The following is a 20,580-nucleotide window of genomic DNA, read 5'->3' as shown; positions in this document are numbered from 1 at the left end:
TTCACCAGTGCTCTTTATGTTCTCCCTCTGCTATTAATATAGCTATTGAGGAAGGCAGTGTAGCCAAAAATATTTGGGGTACAAGCAGGTGTGACCTGATTTTTGTGTATGCATGTATATATCTATTACAGGCCTGTTTAATACAGTGTATTGGGCATGGGCAGATGTCACATAAATAGTACTGTTACTTATGTTGGGTCTTTCATAACAATTTTACCCACTGATAGGGTCATTCTGCATCTTTAGCTCTAACAAAAATGTAGTGGAGTAAAAAGAAGGCCTACAATATTTGCCCATGAAGTAATCTAGGCGCTTTTTCAGGTGCTCAAAGACACTTTACAGTGGTGATAAAAAGGAAATATAAAGAATATAAAAAGTTGAATTGGATGGAAGTAGCAAAAGAAATTGAGCCTACAAGTACCTCAAATGTAAACAAGTTCACTTCTTGAGTAAATGTTCTTATTAACAGCCCACAGGTGCTGTAGGGAGTGTATAGAGTGAACAAACAATACCGCCTCCACTACTTTCTATTGCACAAAAAGCCGCTCTTGTTGCGTTGCAACTGTCCTGCTGTCCGTTTCCACGTGTTCCAGTCGTTTCTCAGGCCCCGCCCCTTCTGTACCAAACCTCTCCCCTCATTGGCTGGGACTCATGCCATTCCGTGCAGGGACACGATTGACCCGCCCCCTCTCAGCTTGACAGTACGCTCAAGACGTCACTGGTTCCGTCCCAACACGGAAATATGGAAAAGTGACAAGTGCATATTGTTATTATGGATTCAAAGCGGTGCTTCTAGCTCAGCTTTCACCGTTTGGACTACCAGAGCGATGTTAAAAGGCCGGTGTCGGTGCTAACTCATTTTGTGAGAGATGGACGCCTGCCGCGCTGGAAATGGAGAGAGAGTTCGACCTCTGTTGTTAGTTGAATAGCGTTTAGTCCTCGGTTTGTTCAGAGCCATGAAACAAAGTGTTGCGGGGGTCATGGGGGCTCTGGGACGACTGCTGCTGTCTCTCCTCCTGCTGTCCTGGGATGGCAAGCTATTTCAGGTATAAAGTTTCTACTGTGTATGGGTGTCACTTTTGTTGTTATTGTTGTTGTTGTTGTTTTCTTGTTAAATACTGTTCGGGCAGAAGAGACTGCAACTGCCAACCCACTGTCTATTTCAGGCTCGAGTAGAGTTGCCAGGATATGATGATTAGGCGTTAAGTCCAAAATGCTTGAAGAAAGTTAATACTGCCCGTGTGTGTGTGTGTGTGTGTGTGTGTGTGTGTGTGTGTGTGTGGTGTGTGTGTGTGTGTGTGTGTGTGTGTGTGTGTGTGTGTGTGTGTGTGTGTGTGTGTGTGTGTGTGTGTGTGTGTGTGTGTGTGTGTGTGTGTGTGTGTGTGTGCGCGCGCACGCCTGTGCGTGAGTGTGTGTTTGAAGTTGTTCATTATCATATGCACAGACATTTCAATTTTTGCTATTGAAAACCTTGGTTGGACCCTCCAACAATGGTCATTAAATATGTATGTGACGTAAAATATAGTTTGATATATTTGTGGCAGACAGTTATTCTATATATATATATTATATACTGTATATATACATACACAGAGATATCTTTGGGTAAAAATCATTAGTGACCTGGATATCAACATCTAATTGAGGCTTATTGTATAATATACTGTGTAATAATTTCACACGCTGAGTACAATATTTGAATTCTGAGCACCTGATGATTCATTGTTTGCAATTGTTTGCTTGTGTGTGCTGCTCCTTTTCTTTTCTTTTTTTTTTGTCGCCGGTTGCCATCCGCTGGTGGGTAAATATGGGAGTGGTGAACACACACGGTATAAAATAGTTCCCAGTATAGGATATAGTGTTGGAAGGAGGAGGGGTTATCAGGATATCCTGCTTAATGATAAACACAGTATGACTTTAATAGAGCACAAACTTACTGCAGGGCAGGAGTGCCAACCCCTGGCTGAGATGACACACACGCACACACCACGCACACACTCAAACACACACAGACACATGCTGTAGTCAAGCTGTGCTGGAATATCAGATATAGGACACGGTGACTGTCGGACCACTAGCTTAAAGTTTCTCTCTCTCTTCTCTTCCTGGCGGCCCATCAGGTTGGAGGGGTCAGATCAGTCACTCTCCCAGAATCCCTCCTGTTTGTCTCCACTCTGGACGGCAGTCTGCATGCTGTCTCCAAACAGTCCGGAGACATCAAGTGGACCCTCAGAGAAGGTTCATACACAAAAACATCAATACTGATTCATAGACATTTGTTTCTATTTTAAAATAAGGCTCATGAAATTGTCTTTTAATTTCTTTCAGACCCTATTATTCAAGTACCCGTCTACCTCACAGAGTGAGTAACACACATGTAAAGATGCCACCAATGCCTAGGAGCATTGAAGTCAATTTTCCCATTATTTTTTGTTCAGGCTTATACAGCTGTTTCTTTAAGATAAACATATTGATTGAGACAAAGGTCATGTAAAAGTATCCTGCTGAAAGAGGCAAGAGTAATTAAATATTTGAAATAATCAAAAGGCTGTATGAATGTTGTTTTTGTAGGCCCGGTTTTCTCCCAGACCCCAACGATGGCAGTTTGTATGTCCTGGGTGGCAAACACAAGGAAGGCCTGATGGTAAACCATGTAGCATGTTTATTTGTGTGTTTGTCTGTATTTGTGTATCATTTTATGACCCCTTTGTTTGGATGTACCTGCAGAAACTGCCTTTTACCATACCAGAACTGGTTCAGTCAGCTCCCTGCAGGAGCTCTGATGGTATCCTCTACACAGGTGAGACTGTGTGAGACAGTTGTCAGAGATGAGGAATGATAAGCACATAAATATTTTGAATACTTCAATGCTATTCGATAATGTGTGTGTGTGTATGTGTGCACTTGAAGGTAAAAAGCAGGATGTTTGGTTTGTGGTGGATCCTGAGACAGGCGAGAAGCAAACCAGTTTAACCACCTCCACCTCTGAATCCATCTGCCCCAACACTCCTCTGCTCTACATTGGACGCACAGGTATGTCTTGCACGAGAAATGCACACACACACACACAGCACAATTACGTCTGAGGTAATTTTATGCTCTCCTGACACTTTGTTTTTCTTCTCCAGAATACATGATAACCATGTTTGACACCAAGACACAGGAGCTGCGATGGAACGCTACGTACAATGATTACTCTGCTCCGCCTTACGATGAAAAACAGGACTACAGTACGTCTATCACACACACATTCAGTCATGCAGGGTTAATAAACAGTATAATTTCTCTGTGTCAATATGATGACAACCCTGCAGAACCTGCTTGTAGTATTTAACAGCAATATAAAACATGTAAACATGTCTAGAACAAGTGCATCTGAGAGGAATTACAGTGATATAGGTAATAACTGCACCTACTTGTGTTATGTTTGAGGAATACATTTAGTGGCAATGCTTAAGGTTTGATTTGGGTTGACTAGAGCTGCACAATTAATCAAAATGGTATCAAAATCGCAATATGGACTAGTGAATATTCAAACTGCAGTAAGCGCAATATTTGGTAGATTTATGAAAACATTCTGAATGAAGTAAGTACCATCCTACAATTGGTATTGAACAAAACCTTTTTTGTACAGATTGTACTAAAAATCACACCTTCATCATTTTATTTATATCACAATTACAGTATCTATAGTTAAAATAATCACAACTAGTTTTTTGCCAGAATATGCAGCCCTCTCATACTACAGTTCATAAAGTATATGAGAGTGCATGTAGTTAGTAGGCCGGCTGAGTATATACCTGCAGCTCTTCATCTCTCAGCTCAATGTGGCTGCACCTCATTGTTCTATTACTCCCACACACACATTTAAAACCATCTAAAAAAAGCAGAAAATGTCTAATAGAAATAAGAAATGTTGCTGCACTTTCTTCAGTAGGCCATAGCCCCAATCAAATCACAGAGTTTAAATGATTTTGCTGCCTTTTTGAACGTATTTGTTCTGTGTGTGCTTTCTCTTTTAATATTTACATTAAAAAAATAACCAATGTTCAAGATTGATTGAGGACTTTTTTCAGCTTCTCTAATACTAACTTATCCTACCTGTTTGACTCTTAGAGATGGCCCATCTTGTGTCGAGCGGTGATGGCCTCGTTGTGACAGTTGACAGAGAAACAGGTAGGGGGAGGTGTGTGGTTTTTACTAAGTGAATATTTGATCATCTTCTATATGTGTGAGAGGTTGATGTATTCCTCCATCTTCATCTCTACCTTCTCTCAAGTGTGTTTTTCTGTGTTTCAGGGGACGTCTTGTGGAGTCAGAATTACGGGTCTCCTGTAGTGGGGGTCTATCTGTACTCTGGTGACTCACTAAGACACGCCCCCCACCTGTCCCTCGCCATGGAAACGCTGCGCTTCCTCACCTTTTCCTCTGCAAACGACCAGGCAGACGCACACTCGACTCTGAAGTGGAGCTATCAGTTTGTGAAGGAGCAAGCCACGGCTCAAGCACAACTTGTGTAAGAGAAATTGTGTTATCAGGGTGTCCGCGGGGTCGTAAAAAGTATTAAAAGTTGATAAATCAATTCAGCGGAAATGAAGGCTATTAAAAAGTAGCCTATTAAAAAGTATTAAACGGCATTTTCCAAGGTATTACATGTAGCTTGTTTTCAATAAGTATATAAATTGTCCAAAGAGGTTGTATTCTACAGTTTGCCTGAATGTAATCATTGCGTAGGTGTGTAGTGTGATTCTGTGTAGTTTATTTATGGCATCCCGTTGGATTTGACGTCATCTGAACAGGACATCGCACGCTCACTGCTTGATAGCGCGCGAAGGTCCGTTTACGCCGGTTGTTAAACAACATCGTTATGGGGAAATGCAAGTTTGCGTCCAAATGGTTGGAAGATAAGGAGGAAGAACAATCAATGCTGTATATAGTAAATGTGAGGTAAAGTGTGTCGCCAATGTAACCGGTTAAAACTCAAAGTGGCGATGAGGTTTTAAAATGTATGGAAAGGGTCTTAAAAAAGGTCTTAAAAGGTATTACATTTGACTTCAGGATTCCTGCATATACCCTGGTTATACATGACAGTGAGAGAGCTTTCAGCAGCGATGTATCTGTCGGATCACATTATTTATTGAAGTGGTAACTAGAAAAACGCTCAGACTGCTCAAAGCTTTGCCAACACTTTTCCAATTTGCCTCTACAACAAAAGGCATTGTTCTAGTCACTCCAAGTAAGTGATGATTCACTGACACACACATTAAATAGACAAGGCAGAGCAAGAACTGCTGAGTCTGTTATATCCTCTGTTATATTATAATCCACACTTCCCATCTATTTAGTTCAGAGAAAGGGAAATAACTGTGTTAAAAAGCTTGCCTTCATTCTGTGTATCCCTTGGTTAGGTCTGCTCTGCCACTAGTAATGCAGCATGGAGTTCTAGTAGTGCGGTTCAATCTCCAGTAACTGCTGCTCTGATTTACAGCAGCTGTCAAACTGTCAGCTGGAGCTGTTGGAGGTGTCTGGTTATATCTTTTTAGGAACTCCTGCCAGCCAATCAGAAGCAACTGTTTTCTTTGGCTATATTGTAATGAAACATTTGGATTTCAAACTAATCTGTATGGCATTTTTGTTTCATTTGTCGCTAAAATGTGAAACACCATGGAGCATTTTTTTTTTTTTTTAGTTTATGCTCTGAAAATTAATTTTTTATAGGTGAAAAAATAGTATAACAAAAAAACAAGAAATCGATTGGTGTTAGATCAGAAAAACGTTATGACAAGTACACTTAAGTTAAACAGTTTATTTTTGAACAAGGAGGTTGAGATTGGTTGTTGTTTTGGACATGACAAGTATGATTAGGCAAGGTATGTTTAAGAGGTTTTTTTATTTTTTCCTTTTTTCAGTTTAATCTCTCCGCTCGAATAGCCAAGCCTTTGTCCGTATTATTTAATTTAATTTAATCATTCCCGCCTCTGGGCTAGGAAGGCAATATTTATTTCTTGTCGGGAATCCTATCAATATATACCATTTGATAACAATCCGTACATTTTCTAGGTTTTTCTAATATATAATCAATCATTTGAGAGAATAACATGACCCTTTTTTCTCTTTAAGACCCACTCTTTATGTAGGAAAATTGAACTCCCACCTCTACGCCTCCACTTCCCTTGTTCACCATGGAGTCTCATTAGTGGTGAGTTTAGATATATAATATTTTTTTATGATATACCTGCATTCACACTCCTAGTTTCATTTTTCATTTTAAGTTGTTTCAGCGTATCAGATCAAGTCTGTCGGACAGTTATGAACTAATAAGGATAGAGGCAATAACAATATAGTTGTCATGTGACCAGTTTGTGCTTCTTGTTGCCATGGCAGCCTCGGGGACTGACCTTGGGTCGAATTGAAGGTCCGTTGACGGCAGGAGTGACGGTCAGAGAACGAGGGGAGTGTGAGATCACACCGTTCACTGATGTGCGCTACCCACCGGGGAGCACCAACAGCCTTAAGAACCAATGGCTGCTAATAGGTACACACACACACACACACATACACATACACATACACATACACATACACACACACACACACACACACACATACTGTTTGTTTGTTTTACGTGTTTCAATGTTTGTGTGTATGTTATTGGTTCAATCTTGGCACGGGTCCCTTATAAAAGAGATTTAATAATCTCAATGGGATCTACTCGGTAAAGTTTACAGTATGTTTATTTATTTTTTTAACAATATGAGTAATAAAACAAGAGGAACTGTAAATCTACTTATCTAGGAAAAGTAAATTCCTCCTGGAACTGAATTATTTGTAAAATCGTGTGGAAACAAAGTCTCTAAATCAAAAAACAGTTTACATTAGCTTGGTTTTTGGAAAGTAAGACTTCTGGCTCAAAATGTTCTCACAACTGAAATATCTCTTTTATTTATTGACCAGACAAGAAAGTGACCCCCGCCCTGACATAAACACAGAGCCAGCTCACAATGCGTTATATCTGTGCTTCAGGTCACCATGAGCTGCCTCCAGTGGCTCACACCACCATGCTGAGGGACTTCCCTGTTGGCCTGCAGCGTTCGGGGGAGGCAGTCATCCCCCCCCGACCCACTGCCTCCCCCGCCTCATACTACCATCAGCGCTACGTGAGTCTCAGCTCCAAATACCTCTGTATCACTACTGCTGTCTACACCTGAGTCGGTAAATCACAGGAATGGTGTCGAGCAATAATCCTCTTTGATCTGGTTTTTAATGTCTATTATTGCGCACTTTAAGCTGCCTCAGAGATCCAGACATTAATGTGATAAACTTCAAACTGCATGCCAGAAACAGAAAGTCCTTTCCCCAGCAGGTACATTTACTGCGTTACAATAGCAAAGATCTGTGCAGATGTAAGGCAAAAATGAAAAGACTAGACCGGGATATTAAATAAAGAGGCAAACACACATTAATAAAAAATAACAAATAAGTACATGGTAAAAAAATAAGAAGCTGTATTTAAGTAAGTAAACATAAAACTGTATTTTAGGAGCCAGTAACATTAACAAATTGTAAATAAGTTGTCAAAATAAAGTGTAAATTGCACACATTGCACAACAGATGTTAACACCCACTTAGGTTGTAAATAATAAGTGAAACCTCCTCACGTTTCCACTGTTTCCCATCCTTGTTGTCTTATTGTGTCCTTCAGTTCGAGGCAGTTGCTGATAGCCATGGCGACACCCGTGCTAACAGAGGAGGGGTTAATGGGAAGATGTCGGGACAGGCTCAGAGGCCGGCCGCTGTGCTGCCCTTCTCCATGACCCAGGACCGCCTGACTCTGGCTGTCCTCACGCTGCTGCTGGGGGGGTGGCTGGCCTTCGTCTTCACGTACCCCCTTGTGAGTTTGTGTGTCTGTTTTTCAGGTTTTATTCTCAAAAATAATTGTTTTGAATTTGGTGCCAAAATATGAATAATAATAAAGTTTCAATTGAAAAATGTGTGAAGCTAAATTGCTCACAAGTGCTTTGCTCCTAAGATAGACCATGAAACAAGGACAATAATGCACCATAGAAAAATTCCTAGATTCATGCCTCAATAAGTGCATCTAACAAAGCATACTTAGTTACTAAGATAGTGATTATATGGCAACATGCACTTCAAATGCCTCTTTTTTTATCAGTGTTTTACCTTATTTTTAAAACATTTGTGCTGATAAGCGGTTTCTGTGATTTGTATTGACACTGTTGCAAAGGACAGTTGTATGGTCTTATAATATCTCTCAAGAAACGCTCCGGTTATCATCCTTTTTTATGACTGATGTCTCAAACTCCATCTTATTACAGAGTTTTTTAATCTGTATGTGATTCTCCAGCGTGCAGCTCATCAGCTGAAAGCTCAGAGGCAAATGGAGGAGGCGTTTGAGTCTCGTCTCCAGCGCATGCAGACCAACATGCAGACCAACATGCAGACAATGAGCTCTGTTTCTTCAGACACAACGCTTTCTACTGACACAAACCTCTCCAGTGGTAAGTCACCTATAAAACAAGTTCCATACTATTCTCTTTTTCCTATATTTATACCTTGGGAACAGGGTAGATGCTTTAACATGTTTCTTTCAATTTCACTTGAGAACTGAAGCATTAATAGAATATATTAAGTAGTGTTGAAGCAGCATATTTGACTTACTTCTACACTGTATCTTCACTGTCCTTTATTCAGACTCTCAGCCTGCCTCAGCTGACCCTCCACCGAGTCCTCACACTCACAGCAGCAGCACCTCAGATGTCGATTTAAATGTCACGTCTGCGTACAACCCTACAGCAGGTAACACAACAGACTGTGTATTGTTTCCTTTTGCCGCTCATCATTAACAGGAGATTTATTTATTTCTGCTTCCTTCTTCCTTCTTGCCTTTCTCAGAAGGAAACAGTGAAGAGGTGCATGTTGGAAAAATCTCCTTCACTCCATCTGAGGTGCTTGGACACGGCACTGCAGGAACTTTTGTCTTCAGGTACTGTATGTGTATTTAACACAGCACTATTTCACATTTCAGGATACTTAATCAGTCAACTATATTTGTGTATTTGCATGTTTTAGATGGTGCAAGGCCTAATGACAGCTACATTTAAATCAGCCATAACAACCAAACCAAAAACCAAATAGATTGTTACCCTTACCTTTCCACAAGAGATATAAAAACATCTCTCCAGTAAAAATGACCTAGTTTTCCTACCACATTGAAAAATAAGACCAATATCTATTTGACAGTAGGCTTTGAAAAATTGCCAAAGCTCATAAAACAGCTTTGAGTTCTGGGTTGACGATTCAAAACCTGAACATGTTTAATAACTCTGAGATAAACTCTATTGTTCTGTGGCACATGCAGTGCTAGGCATAATATGTTATGGTTCTCTGTTTTTGGGACCTCAGGGGTAATTTTGATGGACGGCAGGTAGCGGTGAAGCGAATACTGCCGGAGTGTTTCGAGGTAGCAGAACGTGAGGTGCAGCTGCTCCGGGAGTCTGACACTCATCCGAATGTCATCCGATATTTCTGCACAGAGAGAGACCGCCTCTTCACCTACATCGCCATCGAGCTGTGCACCGCCACCCTGCAGCAGGTCCGCACTGAAGGGCCCTTTGTTACTCAAAGCTAGAGTTATTAAGCCTTTGTTACATCGAATTCTTTAACAGAACCTTTTTTAATGCCTCAACTGTGAACAAATGAAACCAAAAACTGAGCAAATTCTCCAATAATTAAAAAGAAAATGCTGTTAAGCATAATCTGTTTTTAGTTTGATATTCTACTCAGGGAGTGAGAGAAGGTAACAGCAAATGTGTATTGAATACTAAGGTAAAAGTGAAAATTGCTGATCTGTTTATGTTAATAAGACTAGGATTATTACTGCACGAGTTCTATGAGAGTTTGTAAACTGAGTTTGTTTTTGGTGTGGTTAACTGTTGTTAAACTTGGCCCATAAGAACTTTACTTCATCAAGAGTTTTTTCTCAAATTTTAGCAAGTAAAGGGTGAGTCATTTAACAGAACTAACGTGTTTTGTGTGTGTCTTTGTTCCCTGCAGTATGTGGAGGATCCGTCTGGTTTTCCTGAGCTGAATCCGATAACTCTGCTGGGGCAGACCATGTGTGGCCTCTCACACCTCCACTCCCTCAACATAGGTAACACATAGATAAATACAAGCATATAAGTACACAAATGATGTTTCTATTGTATTACCCACAGAGACAGAAGGCACTGCAGTGCTGCAATCTTATCTTTCATGAATATTTCTTCATATATTTTGTTATTACATTTTATTAATTTATTTTAATATTGACTATTTATTGTTTTTCTCTTATAGAGCCAGCAAAAGCAATTCACAAAATGTTACTGTTAACAATGAATATATTGAAACTTCAATCTTGCATATCTTAAACAGCTAAGCATTGTTCCTTCATTTCTTCTTGGCTCTCCATCGTCTCTCCCTGTAGTCCACCGTGACTTGAAGCCCAGAAACATCCTCCTGTCTGGTCCCAGTGCGCTGGGGCGGGTCAGAGCGCTCATCTCTGACTTTGGACTCTGTAAGAAGATCCCAGAGGGCCGGTGCAGCTTCTCTTTGAGATCAGGAATCCCGGGAACTGAAGGGTGGATCGCTCCTGAAGTACTGCGGGATACTCCGGGAAACAAACCGGTACGATGCACTCACACAGATCTGACATACTCCAGAAGTCAACTTGATAGCTAAAATGGTCACAGTGTGAAAAAACGAATATATGACAATTACGGTTTGAATGTAGGTTAAGGAGTTTATTATTCAGTTTTTAAAGCAACTACAAATACCTTTTATTTTGTGTTGAATTTGCCGGCCCTTGTGGGAAAAAGTGGTGATGTTTTCCATGACCCCCATCAATCGCCTCATGTCCTAAAGATCTCTATCTGGCTAGCATAAAGTAAGTTAGCCTTTAGCGACCAGCTTAAATTCAGATTGAGACCTAAAAACAGTTCTCTAAATGCATTTCATAAATAAAATAGACATTTAGTTTGACTCTTATTTCCACTCTGCGCTCTATCAATATCCCTCTTAAGTTTCTGTTTTTTTGCTTAATTTGTTTATTTTTCTCTTTGCTATTTTTACCCCAGTAGTTACATTTACTTTTTTTTAATTAAATACAGTTTTTTTCGTCCCAAAAATACATATGAAAGCAAAAGATAATAAACACTGACGTAGAAGAATTTGTAGGTGCTAAGTGTTCCTCCTCTCCCCTGTACAGACGGCAGCGGTGGACGTCTTCTCGGCAGGTTGCGTGTTTTACTACGTGGTCAGCAGGGGGCAGCACCCCTTCGGTGATAAGTTAAGACGGCAGGTGAACATCCTGTCAGGAGAATACTCACTCTCGCATTTTATGGAGGATAAACATGGTGAGAGAAGTAAATGTCTATGTGTCTTGTTTCATGCATAAGCTCGCATTAGTTTTATTCCAGATTTAAAGCTAGTTTAGTCAATTCCTACACAAAATCTCTACATAACATTCTCAAATAAAGAGATTTCTATTTACTAATCGCTGTCCTGCATTGAAAAAAGAGTTCTAAAACATCATGGTTAGTCACTTTTCAACAAGCTAACCATCCTGAAAATACGCTCAGGGCTCCAGAGAATTAACTTGAGCTTCTTCAGTAGAACTGTCTCTCAAGATGAGTCACTATAACCACTGTTGATTTCAGGGTTTACATGTATTATATGTACATGTATATGGGGTTGGTCATTGCTCCCAGAAAAGGGTTGCAGGCAGTATTGTAGACAGTATAAATCACAAAGATCAGCTGATGTCCCAAGCAGTGAAAACACATAAAACCTGAAAATGCTTCTCATTAATTACAGACGACGTCATAGCACATGATCTGATCGAGCGGATGATCTGTGCCGAGGCGGGGTCCCGGCCCTCCACCGCCTGCGTCCTCAAACATCCGTTCTTCTGGAGCCCTGAGAAGCAGCTGCTGTTTTTCCAGGTGAGGTCCTTCAGTTGTTCGTAGACACACAAAGGAACAGCTGGCTCCCTCGTGATACAATGCCTCCTGTTTTTATTACTACAAGTTATTTCTTCCTGGTTCAAAAAAATCTTATTAGACCTTTAAGATTAGATTTTCATCTTCACTGAACCGGAAATGTTCAAGAGTTTTGGGTTTTTCCAGAAAGGTTTAGTTTTTATATCAAGCTTTAGTTTTACACTAGTTTTAGACTACAACTAAAACTGAATTAGTCATTAGTGTTTATCAGTTATTTATTTAGGTAATATAATTTCTGTTTAGTTTTGATTTCCTAAAGAATATTGACGATTAAACAATTTTTTAATGCTTTTTACAGTTTTTTGTTTACAAAAATAACCCTAGGTAGTGTAGTGTTGTTACCTGTTTGCTATTTGCTAAAGTGTGTGTGTGTGTGTGTGTGTGTGTGTGTGTGTGTGTGTGTGTGTGTGTGTGTGTGTGTGTGTGTGTGTGTGTGTGTGTGTGTGTGTGTGTGTGTGTGTGTGTGTGTGTGTGTGTGTGTGTGTGTGTGTGTGTGTGTGTGTGTGTGTGTGTGTGTGTGTGTGTGTGTGTGTGTGTGTAGGACGTGAGTGACCGCATCGAGAAGGAGCCCGCCGACAGTCCGATCGTGGTCAGACTGGAGGCAGCAGGACGGGCCGTGGTTCGAACCAACTGGAGGATGCACATCTCTGTGCCTCTGCAGACAGGTAACCACACAGCATCCATTACTGCTCTGTTTACACCTGTGCAGGATGACAAAGCCTTCAATGGTCTGTAACCTTCCTGTTTCAGACTTGAGGCGGTTCAGGACGTATAAAGGAAACTCAGTCAGAGATCTGCTGAGAGCCATGAGGAATAAGGTCAGCGGGTTTACTTTACTTTTCTTTGGGATGTACCAAATAGTCTGAAGCTTCATACACAATGTTGACCTTTGAATTCAATTGTGAATTCTTTCTTTTCATTCTGTTAAACTCTGTATTGCATAGTTGCAGATAAAGAATATGCTACACTGATATTATTAATGTTATATTATTTATTGATCTTGATTGACGCGGTAGAATTGTTTCCGGCACGTGTTATTCCAACCTTTCCAATAATGGTCCAAAAGTGAAAGTATATTGAAGTCATCATATCAAATAATCACAACAGCATGTTTTATTTAACAAAAACGTCTGCTTTAATCCATATTGGTTGGCGTTTAGCCTTTTAAAACCTTTACTGTTGTCAAAACATTGTTTGACTTTTCTCAAAGGGAGGCATGCACCGTAGTAAGGGCTGTTATATATATATTACTTATATATAACCACAATAATATTATAGAAAATTAATGATTAGACTAAAGAAGTTTACAAAATAATATAATACTTTTCTGCATTGGCTTGGTTCTCCATCAAGATGTCATCTCTTGACTGATGTTGACCAACCTGTTGTATTCGTTACAGAAAGTTGGTTCAATAACAAAGACAAAGTCATTTATTGAATCTCTTTATTATAATTGATTGCTCTGACGTCCTAAAATAAGACATTAGAAGATCATTTCTACCTCAATAGGAGCTTCAATGTAAACGTCCAGTACAGCCCTACACTTTAATTTATTTGTTACAAGCATCCTAACTTTAACGCCTGTATGTGTTCATTCCCCCCTGCAGAAGCATCACTACCACGAGCTGCCTCCGGAGGTGCAGGAGACGCTCGGAGAGCTGCCCGAAGGCTTCATCAGCTACTTCACATCACGGTTTCCACGGTTACTGATGCACACACACGCAGCTCTGCACATCTGCTCACATGAGAGACTGTTTCACCCCTACTATCTGCACCCCAACGCCAAATAGTAATGACATGGCTCTGCACTCTATACTCACACACACACACACACACACACACACACACACACACACACACACACACACACACACACACACACACACACACACACACACACACACACACACACACAGAGATACACTATTGTGCGATTTTGTGAGCAAGAGAAATCGCTAACAGTGCCCCGTTATTGCTTTTGTAAAGCCCTTACTGTTTTTTAGGGGGAAGATACAGTGCTGTGAAAAAGGTTTTATATGGCTTGAGTTGTTTTTATAGATTTATCTTGTTGTTATGCAGCTGTTGAAGAAGCACTCAAAATGCATCTCTCCACAAAAGCTGCATACATTTTTTAATTGAATAATATACAATGTTTTTAAACTACATCCATCCGGATCTTTGTTTTCAATTAAATGAATATTTCAGCAACATTTTACTTAAAAGTCCCAAACATGTTCAAAACATGAGGGATATTTTAGTTTTAATTAAGTGTCGTCTGATTTTGTATGAGAGGTACTAAACATGGTAAAGGGAATAGATTTTTTATAAATAGCAGCAACCTGTCCTCGGTTATGGCCCTGGTTAGAGCATTCATTACATTAAATTACATGACATGACATGTCACTTGTTAGACACTTTTATCCAAAGTGACTTACATACATTCAGTTCTGTGGGCAGTCCCCACAAAAGCAAACATTTTGCACTATGGCCAAAAAAAAATCCAGAAAACAAATCAATTACTTTTCAGTCCATTTGACCAGATTTGATTGGAATATGTTTACAATGTTGAGATTTTCATCAAGGATTGAAAAACACACCTGTTTGACACAATATATTATTTCAGAGGGGTTTTTGTTTATTTATCTTTTTGCATATTTAAGAACGAGATTAACTGGAAACAAAAGGGGGGGGGGGTTTGTGTCTCACCGACTACTACCAACTATTTTTGAAATTGGTCCAGTATTGAGCGAAGGAGCTGCAAACGGCAGCCGCTTAACAGCACGTTGTTTAATCAAATAAATGTTTCAGTAGAGATGGAATTCAATAGATACAAATATCATTGGCACATTTTTTAAACTGTTTGGAAAGGACCATACAGATAAAAAAACAAATGTTTCTGTCATTGTGTCTAACCAAGACTTGCTCAGGGACAACTCTTGTTCTGATATCTCCCGTTGCGTCCACACTGTTGAAATCAGCTTAATAATAAGCCATGGCTTTGTAAATGATTTAGATAACACCGAGCTACACTTTCTGAACATCGCCACACTCCTCTCTTTCTGTCTTCTGGCAATAAGTCACACGGCACATTAACAAACATCCCGAAACAAGCAAAAGGTATAATAACACTTTTAGACCTCTTCGGGGGTGATCCCTCATGTTGAAAGACACTTTTAATAACAATCTGAGCCTGCATTTCGCAAAAAACACACATTTTCTGTGGACTTCAATTGACTGCCATCTGCAGCTCTCTCACTCAATACTGTTCCAATTAAAAAAAGTATCTTTCCTATTAGTCACTTAGACACAAAGAAATGAAAAATATGGTCTAGGTTGAAGGAATACCAACTTCTCCCCTTAAATAGCACCACTTGTTGGATGACAGTGTGTCACAGCATTCGGCATCTCAGACACTGGACAACAGGTTTTATGGAAAATTCGACTTGTGCTGCTGTTACACGTTTGTTTTGTCATAGGATGAATCCCGGTTTCTTCGATGCTGCTGTGCTTTTTTCAGCTCCTCTACCAAAGACTCAACAATATTGACCTTGCTGTTTGTTTTCATGTGTTTGTTATGTGTGTCTGGATGTAGCTACACTGACTGAAGAATGTACTGAGCCTTGTTTTTCACTAGAAGCAGTACATGTAGCGTAAAATAATATGATTGACACTGTAAAAATGTGGGCAATGTGCAAGTGTGCAGGCAACATTGTAACATGCTACATTTGCCCATTTCATTTTTATTTAAAGATATTTGATGTTTCCCTTTCTTCAACAGATATGTTTCTCCTGAATGTCAGCATTGCTTGAACTTTTTGATCCTAAAAATATGCACCTAAATGCTCACGGATATATGTGAAATATCTTTCAGTAACTACTGGATGAAGGTTTTTTGCATTGGTCTGCAGTAGAATGAATGATGAAGAATCACACTTTTGTACTTTTTTGAGTGAATTAAACTGATGCTTTGGGTGTGCCAAAGATGAGTAAATCAAATCTTGTCGTCAGTTTGTAAACAGAGAAAGAGAAACTGTGAGATACATATTGGTCTTTACTTGACCAGTTCAATAAGAAAGGGTTTATGGTAATTGAAAAAAGAAAGTGACAATTATTTTGATGATTTATACTTATTTGAGAAAAGTGAGATTGAAAATATTCAATACACAAAATGTAACACAAGGCTTATTTGATACATCAGAGCAAAAACGAAATCACTTTAAAGGACATATTGTTGTCTTTTCCCTTGATGAATTAAAGCTGAAGTCACAATTCCAATGAGTTGATTGGAGGTCATTCGGATCAGCTGTTGCCAGGTGTGGAGACTGGCTCCTAATGAAGAAGTGAGAGCACCTTGAGGCAATTTTCCTCTCGGCCAATCAGATTGTGCTTAGGCCCTCATGTCACCGGCTTAATAGAGGAAGGGACTCAAACAGCCAGTCTGGTCCTTCCTGGGCTGAATGCACACCTCGCTGTTTCCAGAAACTCTCGTTTTCTTTTTGAGAATTCTTTGATGTCTCACTTACTTTTCTAATGGGGGGGAATTTGAGAGTTCTCAAAACTAGCTGGAGTGATTATTAAAAAACGTTAAGGTTTCCTGCACCATGCCAAAGATACTATAAGTGAAAGAGTTTATCCATAACTATAATCAACTATTATCAAAGTTGAATTTGTTTTTATTGAAACAACACCCTTTTATACAATGCTACAATTGGGCAGTGACGGAGGAGCTTTTTGTGTGTTTTAAGCGACTGTTTAGTGGTTTAAGTAGCTTCCATTGTTTAATATTATGGTTGTCTTGTGAACAGCATGACAAACAGTAGTCGGGATGAGTGGAAATCGTAGTATGAGAAATGTCCCAGCTTATGAAAACAGGAATTTCCAAGATTAAACCAACCCAAGCCCCCAACTTAAAAACCTTTTTTTTTATAGAAGCCAACATCTATTTATAAGATATTCACAATGCATTGCATGATGTTAATATTAGTTGTTAATCCTTTTAATATTTTAGGAATAAATTGTGAGACTTGAAAGGGAACGTTTCTTAAATTGCTGAAGTTAAAGGCCCTGAAAACACAATTTCACGATCAGGTTCTTACTCTGAGCGTCAACAGAACATGATTTCAGAGCGTTACTACATTTATATTTTTGTTGATGCTCTTCGAACTGGTTGTTTACCTACTTTATGTAATAATCAGCAACATTCTAATTAGATTTGATGACAGTGTTGTCGCTTAGGTTGACATGCCGCTCGTTTGAATCTCATCCAAGAACATTCAAACAGTCCTTGTTATGACGATTAGTCCTTTAAGTGTTACATATCAAGAATAACTAATGATGTTTTCCCCAAAAAACATTTTTACTTTGATTTTTGCTTATGTAGTCAAGAATATTTCATATTTAAATATTACACCCTGGAGTTTTGGATTCAGTAGGTTGTTCATCTTGGCCAGGCATCTTCTGAAAAAATTATATTTCTGTCCTCTTGAGTAATTTCACTGAAAAAGATATATAAAATACTGCAGCTATGACAGAAAAAAGAATATGTCTTGGGCCTTTTCGAAGTGGATATGCTGCAGGCTTGACATAATGTGACAAAACAATACAAAATTAAACAGGAGATAAATTGAAAAACAGAATAGTTTATTGCAGAGACGTGTAGTATAGTTGTGTCTCCTAATTGCAGCTGGTAGTTTAAATAAGTGTTGATGGATGGCTGAAAGAATAATGGTGTTTGCATGTAATTTAGTAGTAAATTATGTATGAGTAATTATCCAGTCTGAGGCAGTAATTACCTGAGACATGACATTTTAAATCCAATCTTTTTTTCTCCACAACATGAAACGACAGCTTTAACACAATCAAAGTGTAGTGACAGTGAAATCTGGAAATGAATGAACAATTATCCAGATGTCAAAGACTGGAACAGCAGGTATTATGCATGCATTCACTCAAAACACTTTAATTCATGCTGAACAATGGAAACCTAATGACCAGGATTAGGCTTTTCAGTGTTATCATGAAAGTCTGACAGGTCACACATTCACTGACGGGATAAAAAGAAAAGTGTGTTATATTGAGGTTTTTGAATGTGTCACATGTGAGTGTGAGTGGAGCCATGCTGGGTCAAAAGCTCCCATCAAATCTGGTTAAAGTGTAAGTGCTATATTTCTACAGAAAACACTTAAAAAAAGTGATTTTGTCCAAGGAAAGTTTTGAGTTCCTTCAAAATGACCGAAATCACAATTTCATTAGCAGAAATCTATAAGAGGGGATTGGTCATTTTAAAAGGGTTTCTTTCCTCGATTTGGTTTCACAACTGTGAAATGTAACATTTAAATTGTGAGAGGGTTAATGAAACAATCTGTTAATTGTGTGCATGTGTAAAGGTTAACAAAATGACTCACTTTTCTGGCAATGCGACGTAAAAAATATCCTGTCTGTCATCACAGCAAAATGCAATGACTCAGATAGGCCTTAGTTAAAAATATTGAGAACATTTCTCAATATTTGGCGATTTATTTTGGTCCGTTTGATACATTTCAGGATCTTTTGGGGATTTTTCTGTTTGGCTTCCTTAAATTCTATCACTGCCTGAAGTACTTTGGAAAAATATTTTGAGTTAAAAGATAAAAATAGAGAGCCTAATCAGACAGTAGGGTTTATTAAAATGTTGCATAACTGCTTTTAAACCAAAAGAGGGAGACATCTACCCTTTTTGTGTAACATTAAAGTATGGAGGGGGAGATGAACAAACAGAGGGAATAACTATTTATTAAATTGTTTACTTAAATTAATTAAACTTTAGCATGAGGCACAGTGTAAAAGTTTTAGGATTATGTAAGCATGCCTGTGCAGTTTAGTTTGTCATCTATCTGGCTTGCTCATCTCCCCTTATTAACGAACACGCTGCCCTGAAGGCTTTACACCCAGAGAGAGAGCACTTCCTGCAGATAAGATGCCAGGCATCACAAAGTTAATTCCACTGTCAGTTTGAACTAAAACAGAAGTGGTTTAATGACGCGACAGCCAGCGGTCCAGCGATGTGTCATGGACAAATCATCAGCTAATGAACCACAAGTTGTTTATATTTCAGTGTGTGTGTGTGTGTGTGTGTGTGTGTGTGTGTGTGTGTGTGTGTGTGTGTGTGTGTGTGTGTGTGTGTGTGTGTGTGTGTGTGTGTGTGTGTGTGTGTGTGTGTGTGTGTGTGTGTGTGTGTGTGTGTGTGTGTGTGTGTGTGTCAGAGACAGAGCGAGTACTTGGCTCATTATTAAATATCAGAGTTCAGCTGTAGGTCCAATCAAAACAGCCTTAGGGGAACATCAGCTTAACCAGAGTCATGAGACCAGATTCACATGCACACGGGCAGCCGTACACACACTCAACCCCTCTTTCAAACACACACACACACACACACACACACACACACACACACACACACACCACACACACACACACACACACACACACACACACACACACACACACAGACACACACACACACACACACACACACACACCATGTATACATCACTTCAGGGGACATTACATTGACTTACATGCGTTTCCTGGAGACTTATCCTAACCTTAACCATAACCAACACATGCCTAACCCTAACCCTTACCCTTAACCTTACCCTTAACCTAACCCTAACCCTAAACCTAACCAAGTCTTCACCCTAAAATTAATGATTCCCCTCATGGGGACCTCCATGTTGTCCCCATAAGGGAGGCGAGTCCCCACACGTGACTGTGTAAACAGATTTAGGTGTTTTTCGCTTTTGCCATAACAACACCTGAATGGAAGCGCTGAAACATATTCATCACATTGGAAAAAAGTTTTGACCCTAGGAATAATATGAAAAGTTGCTGTTTTATTTTAAACTTAACAAACTATCATATTTGTTTAAGGTTTAACTGGTGCTTTCTTATCTACATTCTCCTGTTGGGCCCTCTTCTTCTGCAATGGCGCCAACTCACTCTATATCTCGATGAATCGACAGCATTTCCTTTCCTAATTTTTCTCAATATTTGGTCACGATTAGCAACACATTGATACACACCTGACTATAGGTTGCCACATGGCTGCTGAGGTGTTCACTTGGTTGTCGTCCAGTGTCTGGTGGTAGAGTCCATTGAGTGTTGGTGCTAGGTCATTTATATGGTCTTTGGGGTGATGCAGGTGTGTTCAATCTAGGTAAAGCGGGTCTTGGTTAATTCTTTATGTGTATCACTATGTGGTTACTGTGACTATAGAGAGATGAAGTCCCTTCCTTGTGGACAACCAGAGGACCCCCATTGTAAAAAATATAAATGCTCAATGGTGAGGTACTTTTTTCTTCTATAAAATTATTTTTAGACATTTCTGATTTATTTTGTGAGACAGGAAAGGCAAACACTTGCCAAACTGCAAAGAGTGGTAGGTCACATGACTGCATGGAGCATCATAAGATAAATAGATTGAGTGAAATATAAAACGGAGAATATAGTGGCAAATGAGCTTTTTAGATTGTCCCATTGTTTTTAA

General features: G+C 39.4%; 1 protein-coding gene across 1 annotated transcript; it reads left to right on the top strand.

Annotated features, from left to right (window-relative positions):
- The first annotated feature begins 712 nt into the window (after positions 1 to 712).
- Positions 713 to 16,052, top strand: ern2 (endoplasmic reticulum to nucleus signaling 2). The gene is made up of 24 exons (XM_034129439.1): positions 713 to 1,046; positions 2,121 to 2,238; positions 2,329 to 2,362; positions 2,572 to 2,644; positions 2,728 to 2,800; positions 2,911 to 3,033; positions 3,129 to 3,230; positions 4,117 to 4,176; positions 4,300 to 4,516; positions 6,121 to 6,199; positions 6,385 to 6,535; positions 7,024 to 7,157; positions 7,703 to 7,891; positions 8,366 to 8,519; positions 8,713 to 8,817; positions 8,914 to 9,004; positions 9,424 to 9,613; positions 10,075 to 10,171; positions 10,484 to 10,683; positions 11,264 to 11,411; positions 11,872 to 11,999; positions 12,598 to 12,721; positions 12,807 to 12,874; positions 13,664 to 16,052. The coding sequence occupies exons 1-24, from the start codon at positions 957 to 959 to the stop codon at positions 13,844 to 13,846; spliced, it is 2,931 nt and encodes a 976-aa protein (XP_033985330.1). The 5' UTR covers positions 713 to 956; the 3' UTR covers positions 13,847 to 16,052.
- Positions 16,053 to 20,580: the final 4,528 nt, after the last annotated feature.

This window comes from Trematomus bernacchii, unplaced genomic scaffold (genome assembly GCF_902827165.1).
Source record: "Trematomus bernacchii unplaced genomic scaffold, fTreBer1.1, whole genome shotgun sequence".
NCBI classification, from domain to species: domain Eukaryota; kingdom Metazoa; phylum Chordata; class Actinopteri; order Perciformes; family Nototheniidae; genus Trematomus; species Trematomus bernacchii.
Note: the sequence above shows the minus strand (reverse complement) of the source record. Positions and strands in the feature narration are given on the sequence as shown.